Source organism: Haliotis rufescens, unplaced genomic scaffold (genome assembly GCF_023055435.1).
Source record: "Haliotis rufescens isolate VD_foot unplaced genomic scaffold, xgHalRufe1.0.p SCAF_2, whole genome shotgun sequence".
In the NCBI taxonomy this organism is placed as follows: domain Eukaryota; kingdom Metazoa; phylum Mollusca; class Gastropoda; order Lepetellida; family Haliotidae; genus Haliotis; species Haliotis rufescens.
Window position 1 is genome coordinate 5,189,535 of NW_025963890.1, and position 18,694 is coordinate 5,208,228.

At 39.3% G+C, this 18,694-nt stretch overlaps 1 protein-coding gene across 1 annotated transcript; it reads left to right on the top strand.

Moving 5' to 3' along the window:
- The first annotated feature begins 3 nt into the window (after window positions 1–3).
- LOC124112780 (elongation of very long chain fatty acids protein 7-like) lies at window positions 4–18,426 on the top strand. Its single transcript, XM_046472920.2, has 8 exons — window positions 4–274; window positions 6,858–6,950; window positions 7,566–7,753; window positions 9,736–9,816; window positions 11,009–11,065; window positions 11,914–12,019; window positions 13,774–13,910; window positions 17,790–18,426. The coding sequence occupies exons 2-8, from the start codon at window positions 6,893–6,895 to the stop codon at window positions 18,003–18,005; spliced, it is 843 nt and encodes a 280-aa protein (XP_046328876.2). The 5' UTR covers window positions 4–274; window positions 6,858–6,892; the 3' UTR covers window positions 18,006–18,426.
- Window positions 18,427–18,694: the final 268 nt, after the last annotated feature.

Consider the following 18,694-nt stretch of genomic DNA (forward strand, 5'->3'; position numbering starts at 1 on the left):
CTGTCGTATTCTTGGTTAGCGGTACTGCATGAGGACTTACAATAACCCATTAGGGGGCGGTCAATCACGGCGTTCAATCAGGCCACTCGGGGAGGTCAACCTTGGCCAATAACTAACGCTCTCCACTTTCCCGTCTGATCGTGAAGTAATCTGCCCGCGCATGCGCATTATCAAGCCGGTTGTGAGGGGGAATATCTGCCCTGCCCACTGGGATCAGACGAAGGTGCATATATTCTCGTCGTTAGGACTTTTGGTGAAATTTGATCAGGATTTGGTGAGTGTTCCATCTCTGGTATTATTTCACTACATGCCGAAGTTGTCATGATGGTAAATTAACAGTTAACAATCATGAATGGTGAGCTATTTCAGCTATTTTTACACCACGAGGAAAGCACGTTGCATTGGCTAACTTGAATGCCATAACACTGCACTGTCTCCTAGTGAACATTCCCTGGCCTCAGCAATGTTACTTCAGACCACGTACAGTGTAAAGGACGGTTTCTTATAAAGAAATCGATTATGTCCTGACGCACGTTAGTATAAATTATGGTTTGACTTCACAAAATTACATTTGCACCTAACCGTAGATCTATAGCCTATATCCAAAATAAACAAATACACGTCTGTTGGTACGGACATTGACCGAGCTGATAAACACGCCAAAGAAGTGTTATTTAATTAATTTCATACAATTGCTAATAGTATAACCAGATAACGGATTTGTTTGGTCCAGACTTGATTTATTTTAGGGCTAGGACGGGTAACTCGGGTACACGGGTGGGGTTGGTCCTGAGTAGGACCCGGGTACCCACAGGACTACCCGGGCCCGTGGTTAGTCACGTGATATATTGTTTAATGACAAAAAATATCTAGAACTCTATGGTTACACTACAAGTCACTAATGTCTGCATTTCTTTCTGACTATGCACCCATTGCTTCTGACTTTTCATATCTTTGAATAAAGATACGTATCTTGGGTCAACTTCGGTGTATGCATGACCAGATTGTTTAATACATGTATCTGAATATGTTTTGCCAGTGCTATGGTAAAAAAAATGACATTTTGTACCTATCTCTTGAGACCTACAGTGGGTACCCGGGTAGGGTCTGGTAATAGGGGGGTGGGTACCCGGGTAGTAACTTCGGACTCGTCCCAGCCCTAATTTATATGTATATTTCTTTTAATATTCAGTTGATATTGCTTAGTATTACTATGGTGTAAAAAGACATTCACCCTCTATCATGAGTGTTAAAAGCAAAAAGTGATTTCATGTAACATTAACCCCTCTTAACTGATAGAGGTGTATCTGAGGAATCCTTGAAGTATGCAGTAGTGTCAATGTAACAACACCCTACGTCATTACTCTCCCAAGCAAATTATTGTTTGTTTGTTGTTTAACGCCACACTCTTGACTCTTCACTGATTGAGGTGTATCCAAGGAATCCTTGAAGTATGCAGTAGTGTCATGTAACCATGGTAACATCATCCTACGTCATTACTCTCCCAAGCAAATTATTGTTTGTTTGTTGTTTAACACCATACTCTTGACTCTTCACTGATAGAGGTGTATCCAAGGAATCCATGAAGTATGCAGTAGTGTCATGTAACCATGGTAACATCATCCTACGTCATTACTCTCCCAAGCAAATTATTGTTTGTTTGTTGTTTAACACCATACTCTTGACTCTTCACTGATAGAGGTGTATCCAAGGAATCCATAAAGTATGCAGTAGTGTCATGTAACCATGGTAACATCATCCTACGTCATTACTCTCCCAAGCAAATTATTGTTTGTTTGATGTTAAACGCCACACTCTTGACTCTTGACTGATCGTATTCGCCTCACAGTGTATTCATTGCAGCACTAGAAAACTACTCCTACCATATCCAGAGGTTTATCTTCACATTCTCAGAGGCAGCTGGAAATGTAAACCAAAATGCAACAAAACTTGAAAAATATTCTTTACACTTTTACTCAAAGGAACGAATGTTGGTAACAGTTCCAACAATTAAACTGAAGGTAATCCCAGTTAGGAGTATCAGATGCTTACTTTGTTGAATACCTGCATATGTGACATGTTTTCACATTTCTGATTCGTGCATTCAATCAAATGACCTCTAAACATGTAAATGTAAGAACCTTGCAAAACATTTTACCCTGTTTGACTGCCATGGTCACTGAGTTTAGAATTCTGGATGAATCTTTGATATCTCTTGCATCTTAGGTCAAACCTGTTACCTCTTGCATCTTAAGTCAATCCTGTTATCTCTTGCATCTTAGGTCAATCCTGTTACCTCTTGCATCTTAAGTCAATCCTGTTATCTCTTGCATCTTAGGTCAAACCTGTTATCTCATGCATCTTAGGTCAATCCTGTTATCTCTTGCATCTTAAGTCAATCCTGTTATCTCATGCATCTTAGGTCAATCCTGTTATCTCTTGCATCTTAGGTCAAACCTGTTATCTCATGCATCTCAGGTCAATCCTGTTATCTTATGCATCTTAGGTCAATCCTGTAACCTCTTGCATCTTAGGTCAATCCTGTTACCTCTTGCATCTTAGGTCAATCCTGTTACCTCTTGCATCTTAGGTCAATCCTGTTATCTCTTGCATCTTAGGTCAAACCTATTATCTCATGCATCTTAGGTCAAACCTGTTATCTCATGCATCTTAGGTCAACCCTGTTATCTTATGCATCTTAGGTCAATCCTGTTATCTTATGCATCTTAGGTCAATCCTGTTATCTCATGCATCTTAGGTCAATACTGTTATCTTATGCATCTTAGGTCAATCCTGTTATCTCTTGCATCTTAGGTCAATCCTGTTATCTCTTGCATCTTAGGTCAATCCTGTTATCTCTTGCATCTTAGGTCAATCCTGTTATCTTATGCATCTTAGGTCAATCCTGTTACCTCATGCATCTTAGGTCAATCCTGTTATCTCTTGCATCTTAGGTCAATCCTGTTATCTTATGCATCTTAGGTCAATCCTGTTATCTCATGCATCTTAGGTCAATCCTGTTATCTTATGCATCTTAGGTCAATCCTGTTATCTCATGCATCTTAGGTCAATCCTGTTATCTCTTGCATCTTAGGTCAATCCTGTTATCTCATGCATCTTAGGTCAAACCTGTTATCTCTTGCATCTGAGGTCAATCCTGTTATTTCATGATTGTGATTTAGTAGCCCATGGCAGTCTGGTTAAATACCAGACTCTGTAAGATACCTAAGAAAGGAATTACGTTAAGTGTCATATATTCAGAGCTCTAGATGAGCTGTGTATTTGCGTAAAATATACACTGTAATCACCATATCCCAATTAATTTGGTGTTGCTTGCGTACAAATACACAGTGAAATCTTTTAAATATCCAAGATATGAGAACTTTTGTGTAACCCATTGTAGCATTTCAGCACAAGTACACAAATATCGATACAAATCTTTATTACATGATTGAATGCAGGCATCACCTTCTCCTAAACTCTACTGCAGTGAATACTGCACAAAACTGCTATGTCTGGCTTAGTGTAACTGAGCCGTGTACTGCTGCTGTGAGCCTATGCGACAGGTGACACACTTGGGGCAGCACATGAACAGAAGCAAATTAGGTGCTACCTGAGACAGAATTATTTCTGAAATGTCTCATTGGTTTAAAAATAACCAATAGACTAGTCCCAATGAAGTACCGTATTTTCTTGATGTAGTGCACACTTTTTTTCCCAAAACAGCTGAGTAGAAGGGGGTGCGCATTATACACAAATTAATGAGTTTTGATGTTTTTTTCCCCCCATGGAAAGACATTACCGTGAGCGAGTAACACCGGAAATACCATGTCAACAAATCCATACCGAAGTACACAAATTAGTCATGTAATTACACTGTCTGGCTATAAAAAGTGTTCTTTGTATATCTGGACTTATGTTTGTAACTTATTTTATTAATTTTATTCAAAATCCTTTTAATATTGTTACACAGAACACAGCAATACCCAAAGTTACTGATAACATGTGAGTAAATATTCAGTTGCTAAACAAATGTGTATACTCCCAAAAATTGTATTTTGCTCACAACATAATCGCTTAAGTCACTCCAACCCTCTGATTATAGAGCTATGGGAAACCCCTATATTGCATGCTGATAAGACGACGGTTAGGTGTACTCTGTCCCAGACTCGAGCAATCAATATTGTTCAAGTAACCTTTGACAAGGTATGTGGACTGGGATGTGCCGATGAGCTGGCTCAGCCATAGGCTATATCTGGACAGTCTTGATGTTGCATTACCGGTTCAGCATATCCTAGTATGTTAGTGATCTAAAACATTATATGGTCAGACACTGAAATATTCAGCCAGCATGCCAACGTTTCTAATGATTTTGTGGTATCAGGCCTATTCATATTTTATTGGGCTCAACAGCAACATTTGTGGCAGCTGGTTGTAGTCATGCCATGGCCTCTACTGAAGCTGACACTCATTTATTACTGTTTATATTCAGGGATGAGAAGTTTTCATGAATAGTGTAACGTCAAGCTTCATTTTATTTATATAAATGCCATTACAGTATACACATAAATCATTTAGTAATCCCTGACCCGCAGCTTTCAGTGGTTTTTTTTATAAATTATTCTCATCCCTGTGTATCTTCAAATGGCAAGTATCCAATTTAAGCCCAGACCAATTTAATTTCTTATTTTACAGATTTCTTTGGTAAACATGGTAAATATGTCAAAAAGCAGGACAAAATAAAAGTGTCATTCTTAAATAAATTTTTAAATAAATTTCCATTGAAGCATGTAAAGGAAATAAGAACACAAAGATGTTTAGTAAAACAATTCTTTATCAAAGATAGCATTTATTTAAAAATGGATAAAACAAATTAAAGGCTTGTCCATAAACACGATAAAATGAGGGAATAAATGTCGTATTCGCTGTAAAAAATGCTCCAGGCACTTTGAAAGTTGACAAAGGTGTTGCATTAAAGAGCGATTGACAACAAGTATCTTATTGTCAGAGATCATGCTGTAAGGAACAAATTTAGTTCAAACATCAATGAAACTACATGTGTTCATTTCTAGATACCAGGCAGTTATATTTCCCTTCTACACCGTTGTTTCCTGTTTATGATATACACAAGAATATGCGGACAGTCATGTTAGTTTTCAGTTTTAGTAGGCTAAAAGTTGAGGTAATAATTTCATGTACAATGCTGAGAAAAGTTCTTACCAGTGCGAATACAGTGTCATCTGACATCATATATCACAAATTTTTATGTGTAAAATTATTAATGTTGATGCTATAATGATACAACTTTATTTATGTCGATACTAAAAATAATTCACCCCTCAGAGTTTAGATTACTATGGCTAATGCGGACAGTGAGAAGGCAGAAAATTCAATTTTAAACATTTAATGGATGACCCGAGTTCATATTTTGCATTAATTTAATTAATTGCAGATCTACACATAATATTTATCTATAAAAACACAAAATATTTAATTATCATGATACTTTTTGAGTTGATATTAAAATTTCAAATTGCACTGCTAGTTTAGATATGAACCATGGCATTGAACACAGCAACTGCAATAATACACTTTATAGCCCAACATTACATATCAGGATCGTAAGGTTGTGATATGCTGACTTGTTTGATACTTGAGGTAACATGACTCCGGGTCGTGCTAGGGAAGACCAAGAAACCCTTGAGTAGATTGGACTTGATCATGAATGAAACTGTGGCTTTATACCTTGTGTACATACTGGCAGTAAATGGTATTTTAGTATTCATTTTGTTTAACAGTGTCAACCGTCGTCTTTTCAGCATGCTATGTAGGGGTTTCCCATGGCTCTATAATCAGAGGGTTGGAGTGACTTAAGCGATTATGTTGTAAGCAAAATAAAACTTTTGGGAGTATACACATTTTTTTGAGCAACTGAGTATTTACTCACATGTTATCAATAACTTTGGGTATTGCTGTGTTCTTGTTTGCTTCTGTGCTGCCCCAAGTGTGTCAGCTGTCACATTTCACCTTGTTCTTTTTGTATTGATACACAATCTCATAATGCCATATTTAATAGGGGAACAAGTGGCATACTTCAGTGTGGATTTGCTGATAAGTTATATCTGGTTTTAAGTCAGCAGTAATGTGTTTTTTCTCTGAGGAAAAAATCAATTAATCATTTTCTGAGTATAGAGCTATCACCTTTACACAGATATATTTATTTTATTTTTTATTTTTTTTAAATTATTATTATTATTCAGTCTGGTTTTTTTTGTGTCGTTGTTTTGCTTGTTTTGTTGGGGGGAGGGGGGGATAGAGGGGAGGGCTCTTATATAAAAGAAAAAACGATTCTTATCTTGTCTTTGTTGATGTATAAGATTAAATGTTTTATGTTGAAATATTCAGAACCAGTTCATATGATATATTTTCGAATTTTGATATGGAATGAATAGACTATTCACTTCAGTGGTTCAACTTCTAAAATTAAACACCCCTTAGCCAGCGAAATTTCAGACAAGACGGAGAAAACGTGTTGCCAGTGGCTTGATTATAACTTTTGTAACTCACCACAAAACTTGCTTCACTTATGTTCAAACTTTTTCACTTGCCAAGACCATTTAGTGTCCATGTCATGCGGACACTGAATGTCTTTAACCACTGATAGGGATACAGTCTAACATGACTAGGTTGACAGCTCCTGCGTCAAGTGATGCAATGACATAAGTGACACCAGAAGGTTCAAGGCCAACATGACACTACTCCTGAGTCTAGTACTGTGTCAGTGATTAGTGTTATCTATAGGTCGTACGATGCTTCAGTGTGTAGTCTGTACCCATCATAATGTCCATGTGTTGTAGGGTTGACCATTGCTGAGGGTGGTGCCAGTTTCGTCATGGCCAGTCTAATTGCTGATGCTGTCAAGTCCTATGATGACCTCATGTTGAGAGCAGGTAAGTCAGGTCTTGAACTTCAAATTTTCCTGCACAGCCCGCAACTTTAGCTTCAAATATTGCTGCAGCCAGCAACTTTAGCTTCAAATTTTGCTGCAGTCAGCAACTTCAGCTTCAAATTTTGCTGCAGTCAGCAACTTCAGCTTCAATTTTGCTGCGGTCAACAACTTTAGCCAATTGTATGATGCTAAGGCCTTGTGAAAAGATCTTGTATAATGATAGTATGCATGTGAAGACTATATATTTGGATCAGGATGTATGACTGACTGAATGTACATAAGTATCAGCTTATAGTAATTAGTTTGTCATTTAACCATTGAATACATATTATGATAGTATCGGTGCCTTAGAAGATATACAGGGGCACTGGTGGTCCAATTCACTCTGCAGAGGTGTCCCTTGGCCACGCCAAAAAATTTATAACCGTGGGTTCAAATCCTGGTTTGCCCAGGTTATGTTTCTAGGTTTGTCAGCACCATAGACGTGTTCATGGATTTCACCAAAGTGGTCAAACGTCTAAACCTTCATCAGTTTCAGCTTTCCTCCCACAATACATTCTGTGTAAATAACCAAGCAAAACAAGTGTTCCCCAATAAAGTTGTTTGTTTGTTTAAGATCCGCGTGTTGCGGACTGGTTCATGATGTCCACCCCGTGGCCCAGCTTCCTCATCTGCGTCCTGTACGTGGTCATCATCAAGATGGGGCCGACCTTGATGGGCAACAGGCCGCCACTCGAGTTGAAGAAAGTCATGCTGGTCTACAACTTCTGCATGATCATTCTCTCAGCATATTGTTTCATCGAGGTTAGTTTATAACAGGCAAAATATATGAACACACAGTGTCATTTAGAAAGTGGTCAAATGTAACAAGTGTTATATTTGGGATAACACTTTCTTAGTAAAGTACAGATTCTCGTACTTTTTGGTTGAGTCCCGTCTGGGATTCACACCCCCATTGCCAGAGTGAGGCATCTAATCGCCAGCACACAAAGTCAGTGATCTAACCCACTCAGCCACCGAGGCTTCCACAAAAATAAAAGTCTGACAACTGGTAAACTACGTACCTTGTGTACCCGTCTGACAAGCGTAAATTGGCACAGCTCCCATGGCCGAAAGCTATGAACACACAATGCCATTTAGAAAGTGGTCAAATATAACAAATATCAACCCCAAAATGTACAAGAATCTGTACTTTACTAAGAAAGTGTTATCCCAAATATGACATTTGTTAGACAAAATATAACTCTGATAACATGATATATGGACATTTTTCTTTCTATTTCTTTGAAAGGTTAGATGCTCTGCACTGATATGGTACCTGTCCACCTTGAAATTAGATGCATGACATTACTGTAGACGAATGCTTAGTCTCGGAAAATAAATATATAATTTTGAAAGAAAGAAACAACTTCATTTAATTTGAAAAGGAGCCCCAGTGAGATGGGAGATTTAGATGTGGAAAATCTAGACTTGCTTTATTCAGGGCTATGGCATTACAGTAAAGGCTGGGCCGAAGGGAAAATAATAATGTTCAGGGACTGGGATGGGCTCAGGACTAGGATACATTGATCGTAGAGTTCAACTACTAATTTTGATACCTGGGTTTCACCAAAGTGTGATTAGGCTGACACATAGGGATAAAAGCTTAAATACTTTTTAAAGCAGCGCTAAAGTTAGTCTAGGCTTAGGCAATTGGCAAATTTGATTCAAGTTCAAACACCATTAACATGCATCTGCTTGGTGTAGGTTATGACTTCATGCTTTCTAAGAGTAATTCCATGGTGTGGAACCAATGCTGGTTGTAAGGCTCCCATTTGTCACACACTCCGATTTTGCCAGTTGTCACACAGAGGATATAGTGATCAATTAACACAATACCTTCTGTTGTAATGGAGTATGTGGAAAATCTAGACTTGCTTCATTTAGGATTATGGCATGACAGTATGGACCGGGCCGAGGGAAAATATGTTCGGGGACTCCGACTGTAAGGCAGAATAGACACTACTGGTGCATGTGCAGTTAGAACTTGTTGTTATGGACTGTATAAATGGATAACAAGAAAAGAGATATCTATTTTTGCCTATCCTCCAATGAGATCACTGATTTGGTGTGTGATCACCACCATTATTTCAATATGCTTTCTGTAAGAGGCGGATGGTCAGGCTAGCTGATGGCTGGTTGATGCATGTCATCGTATCCCAATTGTGTGGATCGATGTTCATGATTTCAATCTCTGGATTGCAAGAAGCATTACCGTTTGTGCGATGTCAACCGAGTCGTGTCTTGGAACCTGGCCTGTGCTTGTTGTCATTGGTTAAAACTAGCGGCTACACCACATAGGACTTTTGTATTCACAGATCACAGAGGAACGTATTGTCAGGGATTTACATTACTATTACACTTACTTCACTGATAAGTGCTGTAAAACGCAACTATGCTTGTAGTAAGAGGCGACTAACGGGATCGAGTGATCAGGCACGTTGACTTGGTTGATGCATGTCATTGTATCCCAATTGCATGGATAGATGCTCATGATCTAAATCACTGGATTGTCTGGTCCAGACCGTCGTCATATAGCTGGAATATTGCTGAGTGTGACGTTAACCAACAAACAATAATGCAGACAAACAAAACTGATAATTGGTCCTCAGATTCATGCTTGTCGTTAGAGTAGGTTCACCCTGAATATGTTTCTAGGTCTGTGACAAAGCTGGAATATGCTGACTGCGCTGTAAAACAGCACTGTACTTATACTGCCTCTAGTTCATGATGTTCATCTGTTCCAGTTCGCGGCATCAGGCTGGATGGCAGGGTACAGCCTCGGATGTCAACCTGTCGACTACTCCAACTCCCCACAAGCAGTCAGGGTAAGTTGTCGTCATGGTTACATTTGGGTAGGATTGGACGATGCATCATCATGAATTGATGAACATCCTTCATACATGACACTGATACATAGAGACAGATAGAAATTAGCACTGGCCTGCTAACCCAGGCCAGCTCAATCTCATTAAAATCTGATCTTAGTTCTCGCTATAGCTAAAGAAAGATCTGAGGACATCCCATTACGGGTCACGTCAGAACAACCTTTCATCCAACCAATCAAAGCGTCGCTTACCAGATCATGAAAGTGACAGTCGGAATGTGTTTTCTAATAATGCAACCTCGAAAACGTTCACACGGGGTATTCCGAACGACAGTTACAGCCTGTACGACTGATTCCGTCAAAATTATGGTCTATCTCTCGCTTCTGTGGGATAAACATTTGAACGGAGGAAGCGTTGCACAGTACGTGGGAAGCACTGCCATACAATCTCAACTATATATTAGACATTCCGGAATGTTCGTTTGTTCAGTTTTCAAAATTTTAATCGAGAACTGTGTCAACACATTTTTCAAGCGTAGTGTGAAATGGAAGTCACCAGGTTGAAACGAGTGCCGTAAAGCTCAAGGAAGCTGCTTTCTAATTGGCTGATGTCGACTTCTTGTTGGTCATTTCAGTGATCAGTCAAAGTTCGCGAAAGGTAGTTCTGACGGGATGTCCTCAGATCTTTGTTTAGCGGCAGCGAGAACATAGATCTGATTTTAATGAGATTGAGGCCAGCTTTGTTTATGTTAGAGGTATCCTAAGGGCTGGTAGAATTTCAAACATTTTAGGAGATATTGCTCTATGTTATCACTATTGGGGCTAGTAGACTTTCTAGATTAATTTCTATCCCTGACAGATTATTATTCAAAATGTGTTTGTGCAGTTCTTACTGAAACATGTACACACCTATACTACTCCACTTTTGATAGGGATTATCAGATATGTCATTCTGTTTAAGCATACACTTGACACTATGAGAGTCAGTTTTGTGTATCAGGAAAGATAGAAATATCCCTAATATCCAGATTAACGAGACATTACTGTATTTACAGGCCACTGTGATTATACTGGAATATTGCAGAAGCTTGTGTCAAAAAAGTCCTCTCAGTAAGGCATGATTGGTGTCAATGCTGTATGTGTTAATCAGTTTTGTTGTCATTCTCTGTTTATCTCTGTCACATTTGTTGCAGATGGCTAAAGTGTGCTGGATGTTCTACATCTCCAAGTTTATAGAACTTCTCGACACAGTAAGTAGTTTGGAAGATTTCAGCAAAAGGAGGATTTATATAAACTGTTCTTGGTGAACTACAGTTCCCGAGGCAAGTGAGTTAACTGACTATAAAAGTCCAGTTTCCACCCTTGCCGAACTAGGCTGGAATTCCTGGGCTCGATCGTAGCGCCACCAGTGGCTATTGCGAGTTATGTCCCTTCTATGCCTCTCCTAGGGACCAATCAGATTCCACCTCTCATATCACTTGCATTTGCTTCATACAAAATGGCGGCACCAAGCCAAGACAATCTGATCAATAATCAAGATCTATATTGTGATAAAACGGGTCTTACATCGCGAAGTGCATCAAATCACGTCAGCACCTTGATTAAAAACATGAAAAGATTTGGAAAATATCTGTTCCTGCAATCGACCGAAATCTGCACGACAGTTTACAAACCAGATTTCGATTTCATTGTGCGATTGTGATTGGACTATGCATAGACTCGTTAGTTCAGGCAAAATGTAACTCCATAATTCCAGCCTAGTTCGGCAAGGGTGGAAACAGGACTTTATAGTCAGTTAACTCACTTGCCTCAGGAAGATGGACAGAGCGAGTACCAGTTAAAGTATTATCGACCCATACCAAAACGATTGCATACACAGGATGTTAAGAACACAGCTATGTATAATTCAAGATAAGTGATCAAATGTGTAAGTATTTATGTAGCAGTCAGGACCAGAGTCTGGGTCCCTAAGATTTTCTGTCGTATTTTATCTTGGGATTCCCAATATCTCCAGTTTTGTAACATTAGGATTCTTTAGCTCCATAGTTAAGCGCAGGTAATATTTTTTTATACTGACCTCTTATTTCTCTTTTTTCAGATATTCTTCATCCTGAGGAAGAAGTACAATCAGGCATCCTTCCTCCATGTCTTCCACCATGGCATCATGCCCATCTCATGGTGGTTTGGAGTCAAGTTTGTACCAGGTCAGTGTTGCCATCGATAATGTATTTATTGCCGCCATCGTGGCCAATCTTCAGCCCTGTGGGAGTCACACAACAATCCAACATGTGGGTAGAATATGACACACCTTGGTTACATTCTTTTTATCCTGTTTCACAGAGTCCAGCACAGACCTAGGTTCAAGGGAAGACCCTTTGGTTCTGCTACTGTTACTAGTGCTAGGTCTCAGGTACTTCTACATGTGCAGAGTTGCGTCCCTTGGACACGCCAGAAACCTATGATTGTGGGTTCAAATCCCAGTTAAAAACGGCGATAAACCCAACACTCACTCACTCACTCACTCACTCACTCACTCACTCACTCACTCACTCACTCACTATACATGGAGTAATGTAGTTGCATCTCAAGCATATCTAGTGACTTAAACTTCTAATCAGTCAACACCTGGCATAAATAATTTCACATGAGTAGGACAGCTTCTAAAAATGATTTGGTTCGCTGGAATGAAACTTAAGGTTTAGTTAGTTATTGGGAGACAACAAGTGACTCAGGCAAACGCTGAAGTCAAAATTGACTAACATCCAACTCTCAGTAGCTTGTAGAATTGTCAAAACCTGTTTGATTGTAAAAATTATTTCACATCTGGTTTTGGCAACTTGCATTACATAGATAGTCTTGAGCATAACATTAATGGGTTTGGGTAAGAGTTCAGATGGTGAACTTAGTGATACAGTGCCAACTTCAATACCAGCAGTGAACACATGGCTACAATATAGTGATTTACATGGGGTATCCTAAACAAGCATCGGCTCACAATAAATTAGTTGATTATTATTTCAAAAATTTTCATTGATCAGATGCAGCAGGAATCTTATATTGGAAGGTTTGAGGCATCTGTGTACTGTTGGTATAACGATACAGCATTGTATCCCGGTACAAGGCCCATGATGCTATACATCGATTTACAACCTCTGTATTGCGGTACACACAATACATTACATTACAAGTTCTAGTGGCGAAAAAAACAGACCAGATTCTCGGTATTTTCCTGATTAACTATTAATAGCATAACATTCACAGAACCATCTGGTCAAAATGTTTCTGCCCTACAGTATACCATCTTAGATCTCGGAGCTTTTAAAACAAATGATTATGGGTTGGGACCTGCAAAAAGAATATCGACTTATGAAATATAAGTACTGTATTGGGATACGAATCGTATCCTGCCAATAGTATCGAACGGTCTTGTTACACCTCTACTGTGTATATGCCGCGATATAACTGTAATACTGTTAAAAGCGGCGTGAAACCCAACTCACTCACTCACTCACTCACTCTACTGTGTACATTAACAGTCAATGGATGGGATTCACATGAGTGAGTGAGTATGGTTTTACGCTGCTTTCAGCAATATTCCAGCAATATCAGGGCTGGGGACACCGGAAATGGGCTTCACACAGTGTACCCATGTCGGGAATCAAAGCCGGGTCTTCGGCGTGACGAGCGAGTGCTTTAACCACTAGGCTACTCGACCGCCCCCATCCACATGAAGCAGGAATGTTTGAATGTTATATATGCAGTGTATTTCATCAAGTAAAATTGGCACACAAATTGGTACTTTATAGGGACAATATAATTGTGTGATGCTCAGTGTTTGATAGTGAAGCGGGAATTGATGAAAATATTATAATTAATTTATAAGGGCCTTACAGAGATGTGTCATTCTAATTCTATAATAACTTTATTGTAATTCACGGTTGTCTTTTCTACATTACAGGAGGATTTGGGACGTTCCACTCACTATTAAATTCCTTCATTCATTTTATGATGTACACATACTACTTCCTGGCCGCCCTGGGCCCTGCATTCCAGAAGTTCCTGTGGTGGAAGAAGTACATGACGTCCATGCAGCTAGTAAGTCAGTGTTCGCCTTTACCGGTAATTACCAGTTTTTACTGGTAAAATTAGACTTGCACCGGTAATTCATGTGACTGCCAGTCCCTGTGGACCGGCAAATAAAGAACCTAATAAATCTTTGTAGTTGAACCAAACATCGGCGATATTCGTATAAGTTTATTTTTCAAATGAAGTCAGCTTGTCTGTAACCATCAGGGTTTCCCCTTATCTATTTCTAATGCAAGGAAATAACATTTTGCTTTGGTTTGAGGTTAAATATATATTTGTATCGACTTTTTTCTTCTTCTTTTTAAAAAAGAGAGAAAAGTGTGAATGAACTTTGTGTGAATGACTTGTAGATCTAACTAAGTTACTTCAGAGAAGACATCATTGCATTGAACGTCAGACTGAAAGAATTAAAACCAGGTAATATGTTTTTTTAATTGTTGAAAGCTGGGACTGACAAAAATTAGGGGGGACTGGTAATTGTTATAGTTGCCAGTCCACCTGATTGGCAGTTTCAAAAGTCAGCGGGAACACTGTAGGTGAGCCACCCAGTGAAGTCCCAGGTTCCCATGCTTATCTCCACCATGAAGATCCGGGTTAGAATTTGTCTTTGCAAACCATGCTTGTGTCCGCCAATGAAGATCTAGCTCAGAATTGGTCTACAGCAGCCCCTGCTTGTCGTTACAAGCAACTAACGAGATTGTGTGGTCAGATGTGGTGACTTGGTTGTTGCATGTCATTGTATCCCACATGAGTAGATCAATGTTTCTGTCATCAATCACTGGATTGTCTGGTCCCATCTTCCCAAGGCAAGTGAGTTAACTGACTATAAAAGTCCAGTTTCCACCCTTGCCGAACTAGGCTGGTATTATGGAGTTACATTTTGGCTGGACTAATGAGTCTATGCATAGTCCAATCACAATCACGCAACGCAATCGAAATCCGGTTCGTAAACTGTCGTGCAGATTTCGGTCGATTGCAGGATTTGCAAAACATGTGCCCGGCCAACTTGTCAACAGATATTTTCCAAATCTTTTCATGTTTTTAATCAAAGTGCTCACGTGATTTGATGCACTTCGCGATGTAAGACCCGTTTTATCACAATATAGATCTTGATTATCGATCAGATCGTATTGACTGGGTGTCGCCATTTTGTTCAAAGCAATTGCATATGATATGAGAGGTGGAATCTGATTGGTCCCTAGGAGAGGCATAGAAGGGACATGACTCGTAATAGCCACTGGTGGCGCTACGATCGAGCCCAGGAATTCCAGCCTAGTTCAGCACAGGTGGAAACTGGACTTTTATAGTCAGTTAACTCCCTTGCCTCAGGAAGATGGTCTGGTCCAGACTTGTATATATTTACAGACCACATCATATAGTTGGAATATTGCTGAGTGAGGTGTTTAACAACAAACAGTCGCCAGATGATTGATATGAATGTAATGACGATATTGTAAACAATATATTATGCAAAAGATGTCTGTTTTTAGTTATTTAATGAGTGTGTTCATATGAAACTTCCCCAATGTAGCATCACTTAATTAATCGATGTGGCACTTTCATTTATCCATTCTTGCATTTTTTGATAAACTTGATAATCAATTGATAAAAAGCTAAAGAGTGAGGAATGATGTATTTGAAGTCAGCTATTGAAGCAAAGTTCCCCAGTCACATGCAATTGGGATTAGTGTTTCTTTGTATGGTCTCTCCATCACTTCTTTCTTCATACTAATAAAGTGCAGAAAGGAGAGAAAACTTAGATCTCTCTGAAACTGGTTCCCTCATATGTGTTGGCTCATAGATATCAGGGGCGGTCGGGTAGCCTAGTGGTTAAAGCGTTCGCTCGTCGCGCCAAAGACCCGGGTTCGATTCCCAACATGGGTACCATGTGTGAAGCCCATTTCTGGTGACCCCCGCCGTGATATTGCTGGAATATAGCTAAAAGCGGCGTAAAACCAAACTCACTCACTCACTCACTCATAGATATCAAACAGCACTGGGGATTCCGAGGCTGCTGTGATATACAGTCGAACCTCATTGTGTCAAACTTGGATGTGTCAAATTCCCGGTTGTCTTGAACTCACCTTCCAGTCCCTGTTAATTCCATCTATAATTATTATCCTTTATACTAGGATCTGTCAAACTGAATGTGTTGAATTCCCGGGTGTCTTTAACTCATAAGGAGTCCAAAATTTCAAAATTAAGCATAAAATTACCCCGATAACTTGAACATTTCAAAATTAAAAAAATACATCAACACACCCACACTTGCCAAACTTTCATCCTTCAACTCACTTCACACACAATTGACTGACCTCACTGCGATTGACACAATTACATCAAAGGCAGGATGCTTTCTAACAACATTTCAATATCCAATCAAGGCTAATTCACAAGCACAGCTTACAACAATGGTTCAAGGTGATAACCGAATACATATCCGGAGAAAGGTACTTAAACATTCAGTTTCATAAGAATATCCCCCAAAATGTTCATGATCCCCAGCTTTGTGCAGCATGGCAGGAACTAACTGCTACGTTATGAAGTTGATGGATTCATCATCATGTATTATCAGGCTTTTGTCTTGACAAACAGGAGGTGGAATACATTGTATGTAACTTGTAGAGACAAGAGCAACAGAGGCAGCCTGAAAGTCACACAAGACATTTCAAGTTTTTGTTTAACAGTTTATGCCGGAATTTAGGGACGAGTGTGGTAGACAGAGTATGACAGGAACACGAATATAATGTTCTTTTCATTACTGAAGAAGATGTCTACATACAGAGACAAATTTTTGTGTTTACGTATAAGGACAGCAACAGCAGCGGAACCATAACAATTTGTCGATTGACGTCAACAATCTTCAGCTATTATGTGTTTCTATGGTGACGTCATTCCGACCTCACATCACAATAAGATTCCAATGACCTCAACAATGCCGTCAGTATGACGGAAACAATACACTAGCATTCCGACCTCACATCACAATAAGATTGCAATGACCTCAACAATGCCGTCCGTATGACGGAAACAATACACTAGCATTCCGACCTCACATCACAATAAGATTGCAATGACCTCAATAATGCCGTCCGTATGACGGAAACAATACACTAGCATTCCGACCTCACATCACGATAAGATTGCAATGACCTCAATAATGCCGTCCGTATGATGGAAACAATACACTAGCATTCCGACCTCACATCACAATAAGATTCCAATGACCTCAATAATGCCGTCCGTATGATGGAAACAATACACTAGCATTCCGACCTCACATCACAATAAGATTGCAATGACCTCAATAATGCCGTCCGTATGATGGAAACAATACACTAGCATTCCGACCTCACATCACAATAAGATTGCAATGACCTCAATAATGCCATCCGTATGACGGAAACAATACACTAGCATTCCGACCTCACATCACAATAAGATTGCAATGACCTCAATAATGCCGTCCGTATGATGGAAACAATACACTAGCATTCCGACCTCACATCACAATAAGATTGCAATGACCTCAATAATGCCATCCATATGACAGAAACAATACACTAGAATTCCGACCTCACATCACAATAAGATTGCAATGACCTCAATAATGCCGTCCGTATGACGGAAACAATACACTGTTGTCTCTTGACATGATATGACCCTAGGGCACATGATTTTTAGGAACCCCAATATGTTTGCCCTCATAGGTAATAAAAGGTGAAAAATATGTGGACATACACTACTCATATACCACTTTATTCTTTACACGTTACTATATTTAATCTGTCATGACAATTTCTTTAACTTCTTTTGGGTAGCATATTACTTAGTAAGACGCCAGTTTGTGTTAATGTATTTATCTTATTATAATGCCAATTCTTTCAGACACAGTTCATCTTAGTCGTCATCCACTCGACCCAGCTGTTGTTCAGAGAATGTGACTACCCCGTGCTATTCATATACTGGATCGGAGCTTATGCTGGCATTTTCCTCATCCTCTTCGCTGATTTCTACAGGAAGGCTTACATAAAACCCAAGCCGAAATCAGAAAAGTTTGAAAATGGCTCTGTGAAAAGAAATGGACTAAAAAAGGAAAGATGATCGAGGCACTTATTAGACCGAATAGTCCAGTGATGATGTATAGTTTATGTCAAGATGCGCCAACCAGTCGTGTCTGTTTCGTTGTCCTTTCCTGTGACCACATTTGTAATAGTAGCTTGGTCTTTCGTCACTGGAATATACTTCAAATTTGTGTTGTTACTCTATGGTACCCTTTGTTAATTTATAGATGGGTTCATTGGCATCAGGCGCACTGGGTCTTCTTTACCGATTGTGGTTGACACAGCACTCCACAAATCAGCTTCAGTAAATCAGTTCCATTGGACTATTGCTGAGAATTTTCATTACCGTATTCGACGTAATAAGCGCCCACAGCGATATTTGCTAATATATTGGCTAGTGAACAATCCCAATTAGCACCCCTTCCGATTGATCAATGTACACAAGACCTATTTATTCGTGTATAATACATACTCGTGTGTAATATGCACCCTCAATTATGGGCAATTAAATTCTGGAAAATTATATCTGTCGTATATAAACATTTCAGGCTATCAGCATAAACCACGAAATTTATCTTTCAACTCTGTTTTTTTCACCAAAATAATATTCTCATAAGAGCTCCCTATTTCTAATTTTGAGAGCGCCGTGGGCGTTTATTATGTTGAATACGGTACATGAGACGGTTGCTCCATTGCGGATCGAGGGCTGATTACTCAGTGCTGAACCAC